This window comes from Rattus norvegicus, chromosome 6, assembly GCF_036323735.1.
Source record: "Rattus norvegicus strain BN/NHsdMcwi chromosome 6, GRCr8, whole genome shotgun sequence".
Lineage (NCBI taxonomy): Eukaryota > Metazoa > Chordata > Mammalia > Rodentia > Muridae > Rattus > Rattus norvegicus.
In genome coordinates this window covers 124,203,532-124,228,442 of record NC_086024.1, presented here as the reverse complement: position 1 = coordinate 124,228,442, position 24,911 = coordinate 124,203,532, and the positions used below count along the sequence as shown (strand labels likewise).

The 24,911-nt window shown below is 45.9% G+C and overlaps 1 protein-coding gene across 18 annotated transcripts in view; it reads left to right on the top strand.

Annotated features, from left to right (window-relative positions):
* The window catches only part of Foxn3 (forkhead box N3), a 380,376-nt gene that overhangs the window by 343,628 nt on the left and 11,837 nt on the right, over positions 1–24,911 (top strand). For 11 of the 18 annotated variants that reach the window (XM_017594165.3, XM_017594166.3, XM_039112337.2 and 8 more), the window contains 2 exons: positions 627–692; positions 11,008–11,113. In XM_017594165.3, coding sequence (XP_017449654.1) covers positions 627–692; positions 11,008–11,113 — 172 coding nt within the window. The remainder of the gene's footprint in view (positions 1–626; positions 693–11,007; positions 11,114–24,911) is intronic. The other 7 variants (XM_063261969.1, XM_063261970.1, XM_063261967.1 and 4 more) reach the window with 2 other exon arrangements.

The window sequence follows — 24,911 nt, the reverse complement described above, 5'->3', positions numbered from 1 at the left end:
AGGAGGGGGTGAGCACTGTGCCTTCTACAGCAGAACTTCCTCAATTCCTTTCTTGTACTTTATGTGCTTTTTCCTAATGCCCTCATCACCTCCAACACCACTGTGTGCACACATACCCTCGGAAAACGCAATTTCCATTCTGCTGACGAATGGAAATGACCAAACGTCTTGTTTGTATGTGTCTGGAAGCAGGTGCATTCAGAGCTTTCCCTTCATGGAGATGCTGTGAGTTCCTCCCCCATCGTTAGAGAGTCCCAGGCTGACCTTCCTCTTGTTACTGGCTTACCTACTTCCCCACCCAGGGTAAAGACCGAGGGTGCCCAAGCCAGCAACTTACCAGACACCCACAGTGCCGATCCCAACACTTAACAAAGCGAGAAGAGGACATGATCGTAGATCTCAAAAATGAAGAGGAAATTACTAGCATGTTCCTTGAATCTCGTTCCAGAGTAACTTTTCTTTCTCTCAAGTCCGGATTGGTATGAGAGTAACCTCTGAAGTCCCTCATCTGGATTTTTTTTTCTTTCTCTGTCACGTTCATAAACCGTAACTTGCAGGGGTGAAAAGAACACACATGCCCACTGGCCCCGTTGTAAATAATATTATTTATTGGTTGATTTTTCCAGATCCTGACATTGATGCTGCCAGTGCCATGATGCTTTTGAATTCTCCCCCTGAGATACAAGCAGGTTGTGAGTAGATATTTCTATAGCATACAGCCCCACAGATTGTGAACTTAACCTTCTCGTTTACGCCCCAGACCATAGGAAGCACTAATGCCGACATAGCCCTGCACTCGGAGCATCCCTTAAACTAAGTGTGTGATTCACTTAACATGCACATGCATGTACACATACGGCCATCCATGCGTATGTGGGAACCGGTGCAGAGGTATGCCTCAAGGATGAGAGAGTTCTCACATAGTGTCAGGACCAAGGAGATGAAAGGTGGACCCTATAACAACTCCTGCTGGAGGTGTTTCTCCCCAGGGAATCATTCCCGTGACTTTGTAGGAGAGGGTCCCCGGGCCAGCTAATCCACGGTGGCGCCAAGTGGTACCTAGTTATAAACTTTTTTTTTCCTCTATCTAGGTTTTCAACAATATTAAGGTGCATTCTGGGAAGTTTGACCCACCCATGAGTGGCTTGGCCTTAATAGGTGCCACAGAGAGAAGGGCAGGGCTGGTGTAGCTTAGTAGTGCTCAATGAGCAATGCCAGTTAGGACAGGTCTTTGCCTTGCTTGGTTGGGCCTGACTCTCGCCCATTACCTGGTGTCTTGTCTTATCTTGTCTTTTCTTTTCTTCTCTTTTCTTCTCGTCTCTTTTCTTTTCTGTTCTTTTCTTTTCTTCTCTTTATAGTTCACCTGAAATCAAGATGTCTTCCCCGCCTCACAGCTTGAGGCCAGTGTGTCTGTCCATGCCCCACACCTGGCCAGAACCACACTGAGCTGAGAGGTGGTACACCAGGATCTGCTTGTCTTCTGTCGGTGCTGCTCTCACAGGGGTAGAAAGTGACTCGATGTGACAGGTTCTCCTGTGACACTGCTAGGGGCTGCTCCCTACCTGTCTTGTGCCTGTGACTAGGTTTCCAGCTGGCTTGGAGCTCTGGCTTTCTAAAGATATCATTCCCTTTTAAGCAATGAGGATTCCCCCACTTTGAGGGAATTTCCCACAAGAAAGCACCCATCCCAAGATCCACACTAGATTCATGGTGGAGTGAGAAGAATTCCAGACCCCCATCCATAGCCTTCTTGAGAGCCTTAGGGGGAAAGGTCTTTTTTCTCTGTACCTATTTTAAAAGATTGAAGCAATACTGCCAGGCAAGCGTTCTCAGACAGCTTGGTCATGTGCCTGGGGCCACCCTTACCTGCCCTGACTGCTTGCTCCCGGCTGTCAGCCTACATTTCCTGACCTCTGCAGTGTGAGGCTGCTTACACCTCCAGCCAGCCCAATCCACTGCTAAGTAGAGAGCCGTTCACCCAGCCAGCCTGAAGGTGACTCTTTAGTGTCCGAGAAATCTGTGCTTAAAATCCGTTCTTAGATAACATTTCAGGAAAAGTTAGAGACTCCAATTGTAATCAAGTCACAGACTGGAAAGATTCCTATGATCAGGTGGCATAACCCATTTAGTGAAAGCAGACTGATCTCATCAGAGCCATGTAAAATTCCAACCCCTTCCTTGGCTTGCTGCCTTGTGTGCTATGTGTGTTACTTTATGGTATATACTTCTGATGGGCCGGGCCCTAGAGTAGATACTTCTTTTTTTTAATATTTTATTTATTTAATGGATATGAGTACATTGTAGCTGTCTTGAGATACACCAGAATCTGTTACAGATGGTTGTGAGCCGCTATGTGGTTGCTGGGAATTGAACTCAAGACCTCTGAAAGAGCAGCTAGTGCTCTTAACCACTGAGCCATCCCTCCAGCCCTGGTGTAGATACTTCTGATGGGCCAGTTCCTAGGCCGAGAAGGGAATGGGGAGTCTAGGAAAGTCGAGAGATGTGGGTTGATAACTCACAGACCCTCAGTGTCTCTCCTGAAAGTCTCTTATTCCTGGCCTCTTGACCACAGGTTGGGTTCTCCTGATTTGCTAACAGGATTGTTTTTAATATTTTCTTGACCAAATGAGCCTTCTTGTCCATCCCTGTAACTCTCCAACTGTAATTCTCTTCCTGCAATGTCCGTAGTCCTACTTATGTCAGGTGCCGCACTGAGGTTTCAAAGTGCTCATGTGTTAAAGATACGATTCCTTTTCATTCCTTTAAAGGTGGGGTTCCATGTGATCCAAGCTGGCCCCAGACTTTCCATGTCCCAAGGGATGACCTGGACTTCTTATCTTCCTGCCCCATTTCTCTGGCATGCACCACCACACCATATGTGCATACGTGCGCTGGGGTGGAGACCAGGACTGGGGACTGAGCTACGGTCCCCAGCTCTGTGGGTCATCTTAGTGGCCTTTTTTTAACTTTTAACATTCTGTGAAAAGGCCACAGACTTCACGAGGGCCTCAGGCCAAGAGGACTCTCCAGGGTCTTGGCAGGCGCCACTGGATGCCTATGAAGGTCATCAAGGGTCACTCACAGGCAGGAACAGCAATGTAGACAAGAGAACAAGAAGGTCGTGGAGACACTGGCTTCATATTCGCCTTCCCGTCTCAGACCGGAGGTCAAGTGTACGCACTGTCAGTGGCGGGCTTCAGAGCCCCTAAGGATTAAAACAATGCCAGTTAGGGAGCGTGGCAAATCAGCCATCTCCTCGTGGACACAGCCAGAGGGAAGTGTGTGCACAGCTCTTTCTGGCCATTCCAACTGTAGCTTTATTTTCCTTTACATTGCTGGGGGCCGGGGGCAAAGGGGACGGCGAAGTGTTGCAAGACAGGGTTTCCCTGTATAGCCCTGGCTGTCCTGGAACTTGCTCTGTAGACCAGACTGGCCTCAAACTCAGAGGTCAGCCTGCTTCTACCTCCCGAGTGCTGGGATTGAAGGTGTGTACGCCACTGCCTGGCAGCATTGATGGTCTCTTGCCTTGAGATTGGGGCAGTGCCTTGATCCCTTAAGGGAGAAGCCATACAGTCAGAATGATGAAGTGCTCTGCTAGTGTTGCCTGAGGGCTTGGTAGCAATCCTCAGTGAATGTAGAAAGTTAACAAACAGCCTCTGTGATGCACCGTGTGGGTTCACGCAGACCTTCTCCCATGGTCAGGAGCCGGGCAGCATGGCTTCTGAGAACCCCATATGTTTCCTGCTGCTCTCTTCCCTGGGGCTGGGGCCAGGCTCTGTTTATAGAACCTCCTCGTGCCTTGCTATTTATAGCTTCCTGCTTCACCCTGGGCTGCCCCTCTGAGTGGTAAACTACCTACCTCATCTCCTGGCAATCACAGGCTGGCTTCCTTGCTAGAAAGGGCTCCCTCCCCCCTTTGTCATCCTGCTTTGTAGCCTCTGCACTTCAGGTCACTGAGTGGCATCCTTAGATCTCTTCCTTGTTTGGTATCTGCAAAGCTAGCCCAGGGCCAGCACACTGGCTCTGAAACTCTGTGAGTAATAGAAAAGGCTCTGCCTGAGACACTAGTGAGAGCCCAGGAACCCTGTGCCCCCTGCAGTGGTTGGGTTGCAGTCCTGAGGGCCCACCACCTCTGTTTTCAGTTGTCTACTGCAATTTGCAGTGAGCTAATAAAAGCCTTGTCTTCTAACAGTTTGTGCCTCTGGTGTCAGTCATGGAGCGTGGGATACCTTCCGCAAGAAGGGTCATCATGCTCAAAATGCCACTTGCCAAACAGTCAGCAACAAGCATGGCTGTCTGCTCACCTTACCTTCTGAAATCAGTCTGTCCACCTACTCCAGGCTCTCCCTAAAGAGTGGCAGTGCACACTCATCTCAGCTGCTGGTATCTCCTGAATCACCTGCCTAGTAGCTCCCTCGACAATCCCTGTGAGTCATCGTCAACCCCTGTGAGGAAACTAGGTCACCATTCGCTATCTCCAAAGGTTTATATAATCCTTGCTTGGAATTTTCCCAGAGACAGAATGCCAGATAATAAACAAAAGAGCAGAATGGACCAAGAGGGATGGGGAGAGCTACCTGGAACTGGGGTGCATGTCATCTATGTAGGGCTCCACAGAAGAAAGACCACAGGAAACAGGCTGTGCCTGCCATGACAGCCCTTCCCCAGCCTGCGCCCAAGCAAGCAGGTGGAAGGGGTGCCTTCGGGGGAGGAACCATGACAGGAATGGCCTGCTGCTCAGCTTATGGCCTCTGATAGTGTTAGCCAGGGCTGCCCTCCAATGGCAGAGCTGCGAGCTCCCCACTGAGGTTAATTTCAGACCTTGCAAAGACCAAGGGAGATGCCTATCAAGAGGGAGGCAGGCGAAGCGCTGAGGGCCAGCACAGTGTGCGGGAAAGTTTGCTTTATGCCTTGGATTTTTCAGAACAGAACTGCTCTTTAGACCTGGGAAGGGGCTCAGTACTTGCTATAAAAGCATGACGACCTAAGTCCCAGAAGTGGGAGTTGGGGTTGGGGAATGCATGCCCTTAATTCTGGTCCTAGGGAGGCAGGGACAAGTAAACCCTAGCCCAGTGGCCATAATAGACTAGGTGACATGGCTGAGGATGTTGACAGAGGAAAGCATCCAGTGTCAACCTTGGGCTATCATAAGAGCGCGTTCCCGAGTCCATGCTCACTTCGTGCACACAGACAGACAAAGGACTCCTAAGGTTGCTGTCACTTATGGCCGTAGCATCTGCACTGAGTCATGCTGCTTGGTTGTCCCTGGTCTGGCGTGAGTGTTACAGTCTAGCTGATTTCAGGGGGGGGCTGGAGACATTCTGTGACTTAAGGAACAGCCGGTCAATAAGTGCTGGGGCCATAGCACCTGAGGCTCCAGCAGCCTGTTTCTTCTCCTGGGTTGCTGGGAGAAAGATGTGTAGCCCGCTGACCAGAAAGGGTGATGCTGGGTGCCTAGACCTCTTCTAGTGGGACACAGAGTTAGGAGTCGGCTCCAAACGTGTATTTTCTTAAGTATTTGACTGAGCTGCCTCCTGACTCCATCTCAGAGCCTGAGGCGATGGCTGTGTTGGTCTTTGAGTGTATCGGTTTTTTCAGGAGGTAGTGAGAGAAAGAAAGGGTCTTAGTCAGGGTTTCCATTGCTTCAGAGAAACACTGTGAACACAAAGCAAATTGGGGAGGAAAGGGTTTATTTGGCGTACATTTCTAGATCATAGCCCATCATTGGAGGACAAGCTGGAACCTGAAGGCAGGAGCTGATGCAGAGGCCATGGAGGGATGTTACTTACTGGCTTGCTCCCCATGGCTTGCTCAGCCTGCTTTCTTATAGAACCCAGGACCACAGCCCAGGGATGGCACCACCCACAGTGAACTTGGGCCTCCCCCACTGATCATGAATTGAGGCAGTGCCTTACAGCTGGGTCTCATGGAGGCCTTTCCTCAACTGAGGCTCCTTCCTGTCTGATGACTCTAGCCTGTCTCAGGTTGACACACAACCAGCCAGGGCAGAAGGAAAGAGAGATGCTAATTTTAGACCAAGGGCAGGCAAATGGGCTCATACTCCTGCCTTAGCGTTTAATGGAAAGGGAGACGGCGCTCCATGCCTCTTTCCACAGAGCCGCTGGAAATTGGCTGTGCCAGTTTCCAGAGGCCACATTCCTGACACTTGAGGGTGGGGACAGAAAGGGGAAGAGGTATAAGCTCACTTAAGGGTCACAGCTGCCTTTCGGCAGCCAGTGAGCAGGCTGATCCAGTCACCATCTCGGTCTGGAGTGTGCTGCCAATGAGGAAGAGCGAGAAATGGCAAGACCTATGGGCGGGATTCAGCAGCTCACGTGGGAAAGAGTCCTGGGACATCCCGAGCAGTCTCAAAGGCTCAGGCGCACACCTGCCACTGCTGCCAAGCTGCTTTGACGTGAATACAGCTCATCCATTGGGAAGATGTGCATGTAGGGTCAAGGCTAGCTACCAAAAGCATAGTAGACTGGGAAGAATTGGATTTCCCCCATTAAACCTTGTGCCTTATAGGTAATTCACTGGGGTTTCTGGAGAGGTAGTGTGGGCTGGTGGAGGGATAGTGAGAACAGAGTGGATCTCACTAAGCGTACACCACCAGCCCCTAGGCTAAGCAGTTTTCATAGCTCACCTCATGTAATCCTCGGAACAACCCTACAAGGTATGTTCGTGCCCAGAACTGGGGTGGGATACCCAGTGTTATCTGATGCCATGCTGCACAGAGCCCTTCACAGACTCTGCACAGTGGTAGGGGTTTGTCTCTCCAACACCTAGCCTCCAGTAGGTGTTTGCTGGAGCCCGTTTCTTCCTGTTTCCTCTTCCTGCTGAAGTGTCTGGGCATTTGGGCATCTGTGCGTATGGGGCATGGACCTCTGACTGGGTCATGCTCATTAGCAGGTGACTCAGAACCACACAAGTGCTAACTGTTCTGTGACTCCGGTTGGCGCACTTCCCTTCCAGGGGTAATGCTGACATTATGCACCTGGGAACTGAAATACCACAGGAGCCGTCATTGCTGTCCTAGCCACTCCATCATCAGGAACTCAGCCAAGGTCTTCTAGCTCTGTCTGGCTTTCGCCTTGTTCCCTTTTATGGCTTTTCAGTTGATCTGAAGTGGGGGAAAGCATGGTGCCTCGGGATTCTTCTGTGGAAGGCTATCACAGTGGGTCTGACAGTGATAATAACTCTCAGGCACTTCCTAAATATGAGGGAGTCGCTAACCTCAGTAAACCTTCCCCTGGAAGATCACTTTAGTGGAGGCAGTGATTGCAGGAGGTGAGACATCCCCGGCTTACTTGAGTTGACATAGCTTGCTTCAGAGACAAAGTAATTAACTGGCAGAGATGGGGCACGGGCCTGGTATTCCCAGCCACCTCCTTGCAGCCCGCTTTCCTGCTCCAGATTGCTGCACTAGGTAAAGTCCAGTGTGCCTGTGTTAATTAGTTGCTTCTCTGTTGCTGCTGTGATAAAACACCAATGACCAAAGCAACTTAAGGAAGAGCTGGTTCCAGAGGGATGAGTCCATTGTGATGGGACAGAGGCTGCAGGATGCAGACACAGTGGCCAGAAGGGGAGAGTCGCATCTTCTGTCACAAGCGTAAAGCAGGGGGCAGACTGGAAAGCAGAGGTCGGCTGTAGACTCTCAGAGCCCGCCTCTAGGGACACATGTCCTCCTGCAAGGCCATCTCCTCTCTGCAAACAGTGTCATCACCTGGGGCCAAGTGTTCAAATGCTGGAGCCTCTGGGGGCATTGCTTATTCAAACCACCACAGTGGGATGATTTGCTGGAGCAAAGACCGTCTTCATTTCTGTATACACACTGCATTTATTTTTGTCATTTCTGAGCACACATCCTGCTTTTCCACCTTTGAGGTTCTTCCTATAGCAAGTCCTCCAGATACGTATAGTGGCATCAGGCATCTCCATCTGTGTGGCTCCCCCCACAGCAACCTTAGAACTTACCCTAGTATTTCTACACACACGCATACACACACACACACACACACACACACACACACACGCACGCACGCACACACACACACGCACGCACACACGCACACATGCACCCCGTTCTTTCTCTCTGATTTAACTATAGTCACCCTGATTCACAGGAAGATACTAACTACTGACAGTGCTTAGAATCATGGTACAGATTTCCAGTATTTAAGTTCTTTTGTGGCCTGGCCCATTGTTTAGATCCACTTACCATTCTCCGTGAGATCCTCAGTGAGACACAGTGTCAGGATTAAGCTCATCCCATAGCTGTATGACTTACGGAGTACCATCAAAAGTCATTGAACCCCTCTCCCACAGTCTCAGGACAGCTGACGAAAACCCACACAGACTTAGTAGACTGCAGCAGCAAGCTACAAATCTGAGTTCTCCAGAACCTGTGTCTTCCCTTTGTGAACTGGTTGTCCGTGCTGTGATACTGTCCTTTCTGCCACCCTGTTGCCTTGATAGCTACCTTTGTCAAAGCTCAGTTGACCATGCTAAGTGTGAGTCTGTTTTCCACATTCCATTTTGTCCCAGTGGTGTAACTGGCGGTACTCAGCCTAGTCTCATACTACCTTAATTCATACAGTTTTATACAAAGTCTTGATATCAGATAATATAAATCATGTACTAAAGCTTTCAGGTACTGCATCCTCATAGGGAAACTAGCTGAATATTAGAACAGTACCCTTGCTCTTAGGGTACCTAGTTATTCTCCTTCCTCCGACAACCTCACCTGTCCTCTGAAGTCAGGCTGCTAATTGGGAATGAGCCAAGTTTCTGCTCTGGCTGTGCCTGACGCACATGATTAGTTACAGTAAGAGACTAGGGATGTTTCTGAACACGGGACTGGGCTATAGTACTGACTTAGGCAAGAACGGCAGTCTAAGCCTTTATCCTTCTTTTGTAAGACCTTCTAACAAAGACCTTGTATAAACCTAGACAAGAAATGTCAAAAATTCATTATCAAGAATTACAGAAATCCCAAAGTAAAGAATTCTATATTAAAGAATTAAAGAATTCTATATTCAGGCAGGCAGGATGGCAGTAAAGGTATTTGCTATACCAGCCTGGCAACCTGAGTTTGATCCCCAGAACCCCATATAAAAGTGGAAGGTAAGAACTGACTCCACAGAGGTGTCCTCTGACTTCCACACATGTCCTAGCACATACACTCCCACACGGGCTCTGTGCACACACACTTACTTCATATTTCAAGAGTGGAAGTACATGAAGCACTTCCCAACCCCCTCCTGAATGACCCTGTAGCTGAGGACACTTCTGAACTTCTGGTCTGTGCCTTCTGTGTGCTGGCTACACCATGGCTGCTTCGTAAGGTGCTGGCAATCAAGCCCAGGGCTTTGTGTAGCAGGCAAGCATTTTGGCAGTCCTGAAAACATACTCTTAGAAACCCAAAAATTATGAAACCTGTATGTGTTTGTAATTCGTTTCATAAAACTATTGTTTGCAAATAACATGAGTTTTAAATTTTGACCTCCAGACTGCAGCAGCAAGCTACAAATGTATAATTTTCTAGTATTTCATTGTTGCCCGTTTGAAAGGGCACTATTCATCCACCTCTCTTCAGCATGTTCCAGGATTATAGGGAGCAGAAGAGGTCTAGAATATTCTTCAAAGAGCAGAGTAAACATTTGGGGATTTCCACAGTATCACACAAGAAGTAAGGTAGGAGCCTTCCCTTGTATTTACAACGCTCACCTGGTCCCACAGACACGTGGCTGATGTCTGTGGATGCAGCAGGAGCTAGAGACTTACCTTTGCTAGTTGAAGCTACTGTGTAGGGGTGAATAAAGGTCAGATGTACAGGGCTCCCCGTAATGTAAATTCTTGAACATAATCAGGGAATGGCATGCCACACAAGATCTTATGATTGCTGGGGAAAGTTGTCACAGTGTATATAGTAGAAGTAGGGATAAGGAATGCTGGAGAGGGTTGTGGAGGACTCTTCCTGGCCCCTGAAGCTGCTCCATGATTGTACAGAAGCTAGGGCTTGTGGTCAGCCTGTCCCCCCAGGTAACTCTGGAGAAAGGCAGATCCCTGTGTGATCTTGGAATGTAGAGAGGCAGAGTCTTCCACATAAAGATTTGACTGTGGGTTTGTTTGTTTTTTCCCCATTTCAGATGAAGGGCAAATAGATATCCCTAACCTTTAGCCAGAGCAGCATGAGAAGTGTTGGGTCATCTGCAGTCCCGATGTAGCCTTGGTGACATTAAATGTTCTCGGGGAAAGACCAAAGATAAGAGATTTTACTAATAGATGTAGGAAGTCTCATTTTGTTCTGTTTTGGCAGGTGAGTGTGTGTGTGTGTGTGTGTGTGTGTGTGTGTGTGTGTGTGTACACATGTGTACATGTGTACATGTGTACATGTGCATGTGCTTTGTGTTTTGAACAGGTGACTATTCTATCTAGCAGGTGTGCCTGTGCACGCTCCAATAGATACCAGAGCAGGCCATTGGGTCTTCCTCTGTCACTGTCTCCCTTGCTGCCTTAGAGAAGGAGTCTGCTGCTGAATCAGAAGTTCTCTGGCCTAGGCTGGGCACCAGTGGGCTCTCAGCTCCCAGTGCTGGGTTAGAGGCAGCCCTGCACTTTACCCAACTGCTAAGATTTCATATGGTGGTCTCTGCTCACACAGCAAGCACTCTTCACCACTGAGCCTTCCATTCCCAGCCTGGAGGCCTGTTTGTTCGTTTGTTCGTTTGTTTGGCTCATGTTTGATTGATTCTTTTTTAATAGAAGTATCGAGTATCAACAATTTGTGAGCTATTGATGGCTCTGCTTGCACATTATCTTTCTGTCTTGTTCTCTGTACCCCTCCCCTCTGTGTGTCTGTGTGTGTGCACAGAAGCGTGTACGTTGTGTGTGTGTGTGCACACACACCACACATGCTCTGCCTCCCCACCCCCTTTCTCTCTTTCAAAATCACTAACTTCTTTACCGTTGAATTCACCCTAATGTCTATTTCTCTTGCTTTTCTAGTTTCTCCAGGAGTGATACAAAATGGAGCGAGGGTTCTGAGCCGAGGGCTGTTTCCTGGTGCCCGCCCGTTGCCAATCACTCCCATTGGGATGACGGCAGCCATAAGGTAAGAGTGCTTGCTGGACAGAGCCTGCCTGGGTAGTGGGGAAAACATCTCTCTTTCCCCTGGGGTCCTCAAACACTTTGTTCTCTGGGGTCAAAGGGCAGCACACCCATCCAAACACCAGTGAGCAGACAGGATCCATCTAAGGGTTTTCTTAAACCAGGGCAAAACTGGTTAGAAGGCAAGCGTGAGCAGTTGTTGACTATCACTTCCCGTCCTCTGACCCTGGAATTGTGTCTCGTGTCTCTCTGGACCCACCTCAGTTCCCCCATCTGTGAAACTTCATGGAGGGGTGCAGTAAAGCATGCAAAACTGCATGTGAAGTGTGGTCTGTGGTAAGGGGGTCTATGAACAGCAGGCGAGTCACTTTCCAGTTTCTGAGGGCCAGGTGAGGGGACACTGAACGAGCTCTTCTTTGAGTGATTTCTTTCCTCCATCGTCCTCCACATCTTCATCAGCAACCCCAGGGTTGGGTCCACCTCTGGCTTAGAGCCTTCATGTGCAGCGTGACAACTCTGGTTCTCGTGCCCATCTAGCGATCATTCACTACCTTACCAGTGTCCTAATCTGTGACTCCTGGGCTCCCAGAAGCTCTTCCCACGACCCCCCACAGCACTGCTCCCCACAGCACCCCTCCCTGCTCTCTCCTTTAGCTAAATGTTCATCTTAGTTCCTTTTTCGTGTTGCTGAAATAGAATACCCTGACCAAAGCGACGTAAGAGGAAAGGCTGGTGGTTACGGTCCATTCTGGCAGGGAAATCAGGAGCTTGAAGCAAGCGGTCACATCTCAGTCAGGATGCAGAGAGCGGGGTGCACACTGTTCAGCTCAATGTTCCACATACACATTCCAACACCCTCTGCCCAAAGAACAGTACCGCCCACCGTCCAGGCCTTTCCCCCTCAGATCTTCAAGATCCTCTCCATAGCCATGCCAAAGGGCCTGTCTCCCAGGTATTCTGGATTCTGCCAAGTTGTCAGCTAATACTGACCATCGCCAGGCAAATTCATCCACGACAAGTACGTCCTACTCTCGCACTGTCTTCTGTAGACTTCCCTCAGTGTTCAGATTCCTTCAGAACACTTTCCTAAAAGTGGCCACCAGCACCAGCTTCAGCTGTGGTCCTTTTGGTGCGCAGCCCTGCGTGTATTTTCTCTCTCAGGGGCTTGATGCTGGGGGTGACCAATCATGCGAGCAGCTTGCTTGCTCCCTCCACTCGGCTGCACCCCTTTTGCCTCCTTCCTTCCTCCCTCCTTTCCTTCCTTCCTTTCTTTTCTTTTTTTTTCACACCTGGGTCATGGCTCACCTTGTGTTACTTCCTTCTCTGTTGTTATAGCATACCGTGGCCTCAGGAACTTAGGGAAGAAAGGTTTTATTTTATAGTTCCAGAGTCGACACAGTCCATCGTGGTAGGAAAACATAGCTGTGGGAGCAAGAAGTGGATTGGTTATCATTTCGCGCGCTCGAGAGTGCGTACACACACACACACACACACACACACACACACACACACACACACTAGCAGAATGTTGTCCAGAATGGTCTTGTACCTGCTCGATCTCCTCAGATTTCCAAAAGAAGCTGGGCGTGGGTAGTAGGCTCTGTAAGGCTGGGGATATTTGCTTGTAGTGTCTGCCTTCCTTTAGGGTGACCACAGGCACTTTAGAAGGGTGAGCGTACTGTGTGCACATTTGTAGATCTCTTCATTGCCCAAGACTCAGTAAGATGTGACTGGGAGAGAAATTCCTTCTGCTCACTCCTTTTGTCATAAAATTTAAGTTTGGCCACCTGCCACTTGGACCTAAATTCACCCGCACTTGAGAAATAAACAGTTCAGTGAAGAGTCCTGAGTGTCCCCTGCAGGTGCACAGGACAGTGTGTGCCTGAGGGTCCTACAGGTGTGCCGGTGTTTGCCTGGGAGAGTCACTAGCACCCACTACAGGCCAGTGTCCAACCCTCCTTTGTGTGACAGGCTTCCTATGTAATTCCAAGCACTTACCAACTTAAGTGAAAATATTTGTCTTTCAGGGATTTTCCCCCTCTTCTGAGTGGCAAAGGCCAGGTTTGTTTGTCTTGAGTCTGAAAGTGTGATTGACACAGGTGAAGTGTTACTTTTATTAGCTGATCGGTACACTGCTTGGATTTGCTGGGTTCCTTTGCATATAATTATGATGCGAGACCTCCTCTAAGAGCATCTGTCAATAGTGTAATTGACTCAACCATGTTGACTTTTTACTCAATAACCTCCAAGATTGGCCCATCCTTAGACATCTGAAAGCTGCTTCTCTTGAAATTTGCCGGGACATAGAGTGCCCAGGATGCACCCTCTGCTCACCTCTGCACTCTGCCTGCTCCTGCTGCTGCTTTCCCAGGGGAAATCCCGGCCGGGGTTCCACCCAATGGAAGGAGCGGGAAGTGATGTCAGTGGAGGAGGGTCTGCCTGACATGCATGAAGTTCAGTTCCTAACATGACAGATATCTATGTGAGAGAGATTCCATCTAACAGAACACATGATCACAGATCTGGGAGAAGAGAGAGTTCTTCCCCCTTACTGCTGTGCGCTGTCTCCTCAGTAGGGAGGTCACCCCTCTGTAGGATCTGAAACGTCTCAGTTTTAATTTCAAGGTCCTTTTCTAAATTTAAAAAAAAAGGTGTTTTTTAAATTTTTACTCTGTGTGTGTGTGTGTGTGTGTGTGTGTGTGTGTGTGTGTGTCCTTCATATGTTGCCCACTGGAAGCTAAAAGGGTACCATGATTTAAGAACAGTTGTGAGCTGTCCTGCTGGTACTAGGAACTGAGCTGTAGTCCTCTGAAAGAGCATCGAGTGCCCTTAACCACTGAGCCATCCCCAAGCATTCCTTTCTTAAATGTTATGTGTCTGGAGTGGGGAGCATAGAGGTCAGAGGGCAGTGTGCAGGAACCTGTTTTCTCTCCCCACTGTGTGAGTCCCAGGGATTGAACTCAGATTCCCAGACTTACCCTGGGTAAAGGCTTAGCCTCTCACTGGCCCTTCGGGGCCACCCTGAGGAGAAAGCCTAACTCCCCCAGTTTTCCCAGAGGATTGAGAGAGTGGGTATGAGGTGAACCCTTGGAGGGCAACAGTGCCCAGGAACTATGCAGAGAAGCTCAGGAAACAGTCTCCTGGGTGTGGCTCACAGGTTCACATGGAGATCTGTATGGCCCTATGGGTTATTGAGGTGAGCACAGCTGTGTTAGCGCAGTGAGCTCAGTGCAATGCTTACAAGCGATGTGAAGAGCCCCACTCCTTCCTGGATCCCAGGCACCAGAGGCTGGGTCCTCAACCTCAGAAAGTAGCTTTAGCTGAACCCCTGCCTCCTTTAGTGCAGGGCAGACTTGTGGTGAGGTCACTGGCTTTAAGGAGTGATGCAAGTCTAGCCCTCAGCACAGCACTGTGAGGAATGGCCCTGTAGTCACCAGGTGAGGCTGCTTGATTTTATTTGGCTCTCTAAGAACCTTGAAAACATTTCCAAGGGGACAGGAAACAAGTCAGCCATTGCTGCCAGTCACGCCACCAGCTCTCAAGGTAAATCATCGGAGACCCCACCTTGTCATATGAGCTTTGCTCCTGGTCACTCGGAGCTGTTCCCAGGGTGCAGCATTGATGGATCCTGAAGACAGAAGTAGAAGGGACTCTTCACACACTGTGTTGTGTTGTGTTTTACAAGACCAAGCAACTGTTGTCTTTTGTCTCTGAAACTGTGACCTTCAAAGGTAGCTTCAGAACATAGTGTTAAATTATGTGTGCCAGGCGATGATGGCGCCTTTAATCCTAGCACACAGGAGGCAGAGGCAGGCAGTTCTCTGAGTTAATACAGCCTGTTCTACAGAGTGAGTTCCAGAACAGCCAGGGCTACACAGAAAAACCCTGTCTGGGGGATTAGTGGGGCGGGGTATAAGCTTTGAGGCAGGAGAAAATATAAAAAGTGAGGTGGAGAAATGATCTGAAGAAAGCCATCAGAAAGAACACGCATCTCTCCTGGGCCTCGTGTCCCAGCAGAAGTCTTTGCCTGACTCCACTTGGGCCCACTGATCAGCACTCACCAGGTCACTCTTTGAATCTCCGGTCCTTGGCGCTGACTAAATGTCTTTGAAAGTCCTCGTGGTTCCTTTCTTCCCCCGTATCTGAAAATCCTCAGCTCCTGGAGATTCTCGGTAAGCCACTAAATGTGGGAGAGTTTCAGGACCTTTCCTATTTGTGTTCTGCGAGTTCATGCATGAATGCCATGTTCATCATTGTCACCTTGGATGTCACATAAGACAAATGCTGGAGCTATTGGCCCCAGGAAGTGGCAGCCCTCAGCCCCAGACTCTTTCCCCTTGCTGCTCCTCAGATAGGATTGTAGGGCTAAAAGGAACCTTGAACTTAATTTCACAGATGACATTTAGGTAGAATTAGGAAAAATTACACACCCAAAGTTCTGGCTTCTGACCTTCTTCTGGAGAACTTGAAGAACTTGACCCTTGGTAAGATGGAGTTCTCTAGGCAGCTTTATGAAGGGATTCTTCGCCTGCTTTTCCTTACATTCTTCTTCAATCAGGCTGGTGCGCGCACACACACACACACACACACACACACACACACACAAACACCCTTTATGTTTTGTGAGTGTTTTGTCTGATTGTATGTCCACGTACCACATGTGTGCAGTGCCCACAGCTGCCAGAAGAGAGCGCCAGTGCCAGATCCCCTGGGTCAAGACTTACAAGTGGTTATGAGCCGTCTTTGTCTGTGCTAGGGATGGAACCCAGGTCTGTAGGAAGAACAGCCAGTGCTCTTAACCACTGAGATGTCTCTCCAGCCCCTCCTTCACTCTCTACTCTGAGAGCCTATATATATCAGAATCTACCATCCAGTGTATGTAGACTGTGTTAGGTAACTACGATCAATTTTTTATTCAAAAGGTTTTGATATACATAAACAACACACTGTTCCGTTTTACATACTTTTGAGGGGTGTTTGTTTGTTTGTTTGTTTTGTGATGCAACATTATGTCTTCTGCCAGCAAGCTCGTTGAGGCTCGTTTGCTTCACGTAGCTATGACAGTCATTTTTACTGCTGTGGAATGCTACATTGTATGGCTGTTCCACTATCTTTAAAAAGGAATTTGGATTTACTTCTGGTCATCTCACCAACCTTGATCCTAAATTCTTTAGGAAGACTTGCGCATGACGGTACACACCTTTAACCCTAGCACTAAGGGGGTAGTGAGTTCAAGACCAGCCTGATCTACACAGTGAGATTTTTAAAAAGAAAGAGAGAAAAGAAAGAGTATGTTATAATGATGACAAAATTCTGCCCAATCCTACTTTGCTATATTTTATCATTAACAATCCTTGAATTTCATTCCCCCATAAAGATTGTATCACCGTAAGCTTACTAAAGACTTTTCTAACTTTTTCTTTACCATGATGAATTGCATAATAAATTTGCCACCTCCACACAACACTTTCATTTCTCAATGCTTATTACTTTTGACTCATTGCCTGTTAACTCCTTCCTGGAGTTGGCGCGCTGGTGTCTTCGACATGGATTTGCCACATTGTTTATGCCTCTGTCTCTCTAGCTCCGTCCTTATCTGGTTTCAGTGTCAAGATTCTATTAGCCTCATAAATTAAATTGAGCATACACTCTCAGTAATCCCTTCCCCCATCCTTTTCTAGATGAAATCTAATGTCTTTATTGCCGAATAGTTGATGGAACTCATTTGCAAAACAGTGTGGTGCTGGCACTATCCTTCCAGGATGATTAGTTGTTATGTAATTTCTGTAGTGATTATATGGTAAGTTGGGCTTGGTATTTTCTGTTGAACTAATTTGGTAAATCTAGGAATCTGTCCATTTCACCCAGGTATACAACGTAGCATGAAGTCACCCTCAGTATTACTATATCTTAAAATATCTTTTATAGCTATATTCTTTTATTTCATTTGTATCTTCTCTTTTTGTTTGCTATTGTTGTCATTTTTTTCTTCCAAAGTGCCATTTTATATTAGCCCTGTGTAAGAAGGATACATATTTGCCCCAGTTTCTGTCTACTCCCAGAGCTGACCCTATGCTATAGCTCTTGTTACTGAGGTCCCACTAGGAGACCTCTGGTTTCCCAGGAGTGCTGACACACCTGAGAGCACAGGTAAGACCACCACGTCTACTCTGAGGAACCCTCCTGGAGCCCTCAGGACATAGGAAATGAGGAACAGTCTAGGACAGAATCCTTCTGGTTTCCGTCTGTGCCCAGAGCTGACCCTGTGCCACAGCTCTCTGTCCAGATCCCACTAGGAGAGAGCTGGTCTCCCAGGAGTACTGACGCACAAACTTACAGGAGATTGAAGCCACTGTCAGAGACAGCAAGACCTGCTAACACCAGAGATAACCGGATGGTGAGAGGCAAGTGCAAGAACCTAAGCAACAGAAACCAAGGCCACCTGGCATCTTCAGAACCCAGTTCTCCAACTACAGGAAGTCCTGGATACCCCAACATACCAGAAAGGCAAGATGCTGATTTAAAAATCACACCTCATGATGATGATGATAGAGGACGTTAGGAAGGACATAAATAACTTTTTTAAAGAAATATAGGAAAACACGGTAAACAAGTAGAAACCCTTAAAGAGGAAACACAAAAATCCCTTAAAGAATTACAGGAAAACACAACCAAACAGATGAAAGAATTGAACAAAACCATCCAGGATCTAAAAATGGAAATAGAAACAATAAAGAAAGCACAAAGGGAGACAAACCTGGAGATACAAAACCTAGGGAAGACATCAGGAGTCATAGATGCAAGCATCACCAACAGAATACCAGAGATAGAAGAGAGAATCTCAAGGGCAGAAGATACCATAGAAAACACTGACAAAACAGTCAAAGAAAATGCAAAACACAAAAGGGTCCTAACCCAAAACATCCAGGAAATCCAGGACACAACGAGAAGATCAAACCTAAGGATAGTAAGAATACAAGAGAATATTGATACCTAACTTAAAGGGCCAGTAAATATCTTCAACAAAATTATAGAAGAAAACTTCCCTAACCTAAGGATAGAGATGCCAATAAACATATAAGAAGCCTAGAGAACTCTAAATAGATTGAACCAGAAAAGAAATTACTCCCATCACATAATAGTCAAAACAACAAACGCACTAAACAAAGAATATTAAACACAGTAAGGGAAAATGGCCAAGTAACATGTAAAGTCAGACCTATCAGAATTATACCAGACTTCTCAACAGAGACTCTGAAAGCTAGAAGATCCTGGGCAGATGTCATACAGATCCTAAGAACACAAATGCCAGCCCAGGCTACTATATCCAGCAAAAGTCTCAATTAACATAGATGGAGAAACCAAGATATTCCACAACAAAACCAAAATTACCCAATATCTTTTTACAAATCCAGCCCTACAAAGGATAATAGCTGGAAAGCTCCAACACAAGGAGGGAAACTACACCCTAGGAAAAGCAGGAAAGTAATCTCCATGCAACAAAACCAAAAGTAGAGAGCCACGTAAACATAATTCCACCTCTAGCAACAAAAATAAAAGGAAACAACAATCACTATTCCTTAATATCTTTTAACATCAATGGACTCAAGTCCCCAATAAAAAGATATAGACTAACAGACTGGATACGTAAAGAGGACCCTGCATTTTGCTGAATACAGGAAACACACCTCAGTGACAAAAACAGACATTACCTTAGAGTAAAAGACTGGAAAACAATTTTCCAAGCAAATGGTCTCAAGAAACAAGCTGGAGTAGCCATTCTAATATTGAATAAAATCGTCTTTCAACCAAGAGTCATCAAAAAAGATAAGGTAGGACACTTCATATTTATCAAAGGAAAAAAATCAACCAAGATGAACTCTCAGTCCTGAATATTTATGCTCCAAATGCAAGGGCACCTACATTCATAAAAGAAACCTTACTAAAGCTCAAAGCATACATTGTGCCTCACACAATAATAGTAGGAGATTTCAACACCCCATTCTCATCAATGGACAGGTCATGGAAACAGAAACTGAACAGACACAGTGAAACTAACAGAAGTTATGAACCAAATGGATTTAACAGATATCTATAGAACATTTCACTCCTAAAACAAAAGAATATACCTTCTTCTCAGCCCCTCATGGTACCTTCTCCAAAATTGACCATATAATTGGTCACAAAACAGACCTCAACAGAGATACAGGACAATAGAAATGATCCCATGCATGCTCTCAGATCACTATGGACTAAGGCTGGTCTTCAATAACAACAAAAACAACAGAAAGCCCACATACTCATGGAAGCTGAACAATGCTCTACTCAATGACAACTTTGTCGAGGAAGAAAGAAAGAAATTAAAGACCTTTTAGAATTTAATGAAAATGAAGGCACAACATACCCAAGCTTATGGGACACAATGAAAGCTGTGCTAAGAGAAGAACTCATAGCTCTTGAGTGCATCCAAAAAGAAACTGGAGAGCGCATACACTAGCAGCTTGACAGCACACTTGAAAGCTCTAGAACAAAAAGAAGCAAATACGCCCAAGAGGAGTAGAAGGCAGGAAATAGTCAAACTCAGGGATGAAATCAACCAAGTAGAAACAAAGAACTATACAAAGAGTCAACAAAACCAGGAGCTGGTTCATCAGATCCTACTACAAAAATCTATACTCAACAAAACTGGAAAATCTGGATGAAATGGACAATTTTCTAGACAGGTATCAGGTACCAAAGTTAAATCAGGATCAGATAAACCATCTAAACAACCCCATAACTCCTAAAGAAATAGAAGCAGTCATTAAAAAGTCTCCCAACCAAAAATAGCCCAGGACCAGATGGGTTTAATGCAGACCTTCATAGAAGACCTAATACTAGTATTCCCCAAATTATTCCACAAAAATAGAAACAGAAGGAACTCTACCCAGTTCCTTCTGTGAAGCCACAATTATGCTTATACCTAAACCACATAAAGACCCAAAGAAAGAGAACGTCAGACTAATTTCCCTTATGAATATCAACACAAAAATACTCAATAAAATTCTCACAAACCAAATCAAAGAACACATCAACACAATCATCCATCACAATCAACTAGGCTTCATCCCAGGGATGCAGGGATGGTTCAATATATAGAATTCCATCAACATAATCCACTATATAAACAAACTCAAAGAACAAAAACCACATGATCATCTCATTAGATGCTGAGAAAGCATTTGACAAAATTCAACACACCTTCAAGATAAAAGTCTTGGAAAGATTGTTGATTCAAGGCCAAACCTAAACATAGTAAAAGCAATATACAGCAAACTAGTAGCCAACATCAAGCTAAATGGAGAGAAACTTAAAGCAATCCCACTAAAATCAGGGACTAGACAAGGCTGCCCACTCTCTCCTACCTCTTCAACCTGGTACTTAAAGTCCTAGCCAGAGAAATTAGACAACAAAAAGAGGTCAAAGGTATACAAATTGGAAAAGAAGTCAAATATCACTATTGCAGACGATAGGATAGTATACTTGAGACACCCCATAAGTTATACCAGAGAACTCCTAAGCCTGATAAACAACTTCAGCAAAGTGGCTGGGTATAAAATTAACTCAAACAAATCAGTAGCCTTTCTCTAATCAAAGGATAAACAGGCTGAGAAAGAAATTAGGGAAACGACACCCTTCACAATAGTCCCAAATAACATAAAATACCTCAGGTGACTCTATCCAAGCAAGTGAAAGATCTGTATAACAAGAACTTCAAGTCTCTGAAGAAAGAAATTGAAGATCTTAGAAGTTGGAAAGATCTCCCATGCTCATGGATTGGCAGGATTAATATAATAAAGATGGCCATTTTGCCAAAAGCAATCTACAGATTCAATGCAATCCCCATCAAAATTCCAACTCAATTCTTCATAGAGTTAGAAAGAATTATTTGCAAATTTATTTGGAATAACAAAAACCCAGGATAGCAAAAACTATTCTCAACAATAAAAGAACTTCTGGGGGAATCACTGTCCCTAACCTTCAGCTGTATTACAAAGCAATAGTGATTAAAAACTGTATGATATTGGCACAGAGACAGGCAGGTAGATCAATGGGTTAGAATTGAAGACTCAGAAATGAATCCACACACCTAGGGTCACTTGATCTTTGACAGAGGAACTAAAAGCATCCAATGGAAAAAAGATAGCATTTCCAACAAATGGTGCTGGTTCACCTGGAGGTCAGCATGGAGAAGAATGCAAATTGATTCATTCTTATCTCCTTGTACAAAGCTCAAGTCCAAGTGTATCAAGGACCTCCACATCAAACCAGATAGATACACTCAAACTAATAGAAGCGTAAGTGGGGAAGAGCCTCCAACACACGGGCACTGGGGAAATTTTTCTGAACAGAACACCAATGGCTGTAAGACCAAGAATCGACAAATGGGACCTCATAAAACTGCAAAGCTTCTGTAAGGCAAAAGACACTGTGGTTAGGACAAAACGGCAACCAACAGATTGGGAAAAGATCTTTACTAATCCTACATCTGATAGAGGGCTTATATCCAAAATATATAAAGAACTTAAGAAGTTAAACTCCAGAGAATCAAATAACCCTATTAAAAATGGGATATAGAGCTTAACAGAGAATTCTTAGCTGAGGAATATCGAATAGATGAGAAGCACCTAAAGAAATTTTCATCATCCTTAGTCATCAGGGAAATGCAAATCAAAACAACTCTGAGATTCCAGCTCATACCAGTCAGAATGGCTAAGATCAAAAACTCAGGTGACAGAAGATGATGGCGAGGATGTGGAGAAAGTGGAACACTCCTCCATTGTTGGTGGTGGTTTTACAAGCTGGTAACACTGGAAATCAGTCTGGAGGTTCCTCAGAAAATTGGACATTGCACTACCTGAAGACCCAGCTATACCTCTCTTGGGCATATACCCAAAAGATGCCCCAACATATAACAAGGACACGTGCTCCACTATGTTCATAGCAGCCTTATTTATAACAGGCAGAAGCTGGAAAGAACCCAGATGCCCTTCAACAGAGGAATGGATACAGAAAATGTGGTACATCTACACAATGGAGTATTACTCAGCCATCAAAAACAATGACTTCATGAAATTCTTAGGCAGATGACTGGAACTAGAAAATATCCTGAGTGAGGTAACCCAGTCACAAGAGAACACATGGTTTGCACTTAATGATAAGCAGATACAATCCACAAACCACATGAACCTCAAGAAGAAGGAAGACCAAAGTGTGGATGCTTTAGACCTTCTTAGAAGGGGGAACAAAATCCTCACAGGAGGAAATGTGGAGACAAAGTGTGGAGCAGAGACTGCCCCACTTGGGCATCCCATATACAGACACCAAACACAGAATATTGTTGATACCAAGAAGTACATGCTGATAGGAGCCTGATATAGCTGTCTCCTAAGAGGCTCTGCCAGAGCATGACAAATACAGAGACAGGTGCTCATAGCCAATCTTTGAATTTAGAATGAGGTCCCCAATGGAGGAGTTAGAGAAATGTCTGAAGTAGCTGAAGGGATTTGCAACACCATAAGGAAAACAACAATATCAACCAACCAGACACCCCAGAGCTCCCAGGGACTAAACCACCATCCCAAGAGTACACTGAGATGGACCTATGGCTCCAGCTGCATATGTAGCAGATGATGGCCTTGTTGGGCATCATTGGGAAGAGAAGCCCTTGGTCTGCAAATGCTGGATTCCCCAGGCTTGTATAATGTCAGGGCAGGGAGGTTAGATGGAGTGGGTGAATGCTTAAGGGAGCACCCTCATAGAAGCAAGGGGAGGAGGGTTGGGATAGAACATTTCTAGAGGGGAAACGAGGAAAGGGGATAACATTTAAAATGTGAATTTCAAAACCAATAAAAGATAAAAAGCCTTATTCAAGTACATAAAAAAGGATACATATTTTTGTTTATCTGCCTGTGTGTATATATGTGGATCCCGTGAATGTGGTACCCACAAAGAGCAGAAGAGGGCATCACATCCCCTGGAGCTGAAGCTACAGACATTGTGAGCCACTGCCTGGGTGCTGGGAATGGAACCTGGGTTTTCTGGCAGAGCAGCCTGAGCTCCTATCCACTGAGTCATCTCTCCAGCCCTTCATTGACTCTTGCTGTTCCCCTTTCTTTTCCCTTCTGTTTTTCTTTTGTAGATGAAGCCCTTTCTAAAGCCCTTTTCTCTGTGAAATTTAACATTCTCGTTTCCCACAAACAATAGCCTTGCTGCATCCCACAGTCTTCAGTGCTTTCTACTTTCCACTTTGAGGCCTTCTGTGACTTGTAGATACTTTTAGGGGTGTGTGTGTGTGTGTGTGTGTGTGTGTGTGTGTGTGTGTGTGTGTGTGTGTGTGTCTTTCCAAAACAAAAAAGGAGTAGTAGCTTCTTACTTTTCAGTTTCACTTCAGCATTCCCCATGAACCAGAGTGCACACTGATGTAAGACTTCTTGGGAAGCCGAGTCTGAAAGCCCTAGTCCATGTGGTCACGCAGAGGTAGCCAGTAGATAGTTTAGTACAAATCAGCTTTTAAGTGCTCTACGTGTGCTTTAATATTTTTAAAAAGTGTCTTTTCCATTGTTCACTTGTTTGTGTATGTGCTGACCCTATCTATATAATAACCTTGTGTGTGTGTGTGTGTGTGTGTGTGTGTGTGTGTGTGTATGTGTGTGTGTGTGTGTGTGTGTGGTGCGCACACACACATGCGTCTTTCATATGAGAAGCCTGGTTGGTGCTGAGAGTGATGTGTCAAAGTCTCCCCATCATACAGTGGGGTTTGGTTATTCTTCCTCCAGCACCAGGGCTGGAGGAGGAGTGTTTTGAAGCAGTTGAATTGGAAGTACTCATATTAAGAACTGCTTCATCTCCCTGGCCAACAGAAGACTTATAGATTACGAGTGCTGTTATAATGGCATTTGCCTTAAAACCTGTGGCTTTATTTCCTGTGGCTGCAGCAGCAGGATCCAGCCCTTCACATTCTTGCCCTTTCTTTGTCCTTTAGCTTTAAGTCCTCCCTGATTAACAGCATGTTTTAAATCCATACTACCATTGTCTACCTTTCCCGCTAAAGGGGTTTTTTGTTTGTTTTTTATTTTGTTTTATGTTTTTGACCCATTTTATCAACATATTTGGGTTCACATTTGGCTAAGTTTGCAAAAACTTGTGTTTATCCCCAAAAGATGAGAACACCCCACTTTTCTTCCCCCCCCCCCCGTTTGTGGGTTGGAAGTTACTTATCACATTTCTCTTTTATTGTCAGTCCTAGAACTTTTGACATAAATACCGTAAAATACTTGGTCAGTACCAAACTTTTTAAATGTTTTTACTTTATATCTCCCAGTTGGTGTGCTAATTTGCCCAAATTCTTGACTTCTGCTTTGCTTCTGTTTTTGATCTCACCATTATTCAGCCACCATTTGCTTTCTTCCTTGCTAATGGATTCTTCCTAAAAACCAGGCCTTCCTTTTGAGGTCATGTTCACGTTTCTCAGAAACATCCTTAAGAAGTTCCTTTAGTGAGGGACTGTCTGTAGTGAAAGCCTTGAGCTTGGGTCTGTTCTTGCTGTGAAGGTCTAAGCTGCCAGTGTTTTTTTCTTTCATCTTGAGAATGTTGTACACTCCTGTTTGCCGCCTTTCCTCTGGTCAGCTACGCATCTCTGAACCCAATGGTGTGTCCTTCCTACAACGTCTACCTCTTTTCATTGCCCAATTCTTGAGTCTTGAGATGGCCAGCCATCATCCTGCCTCATTCTGTAGCTGGAACTGTAGGTTTCCCCTCCT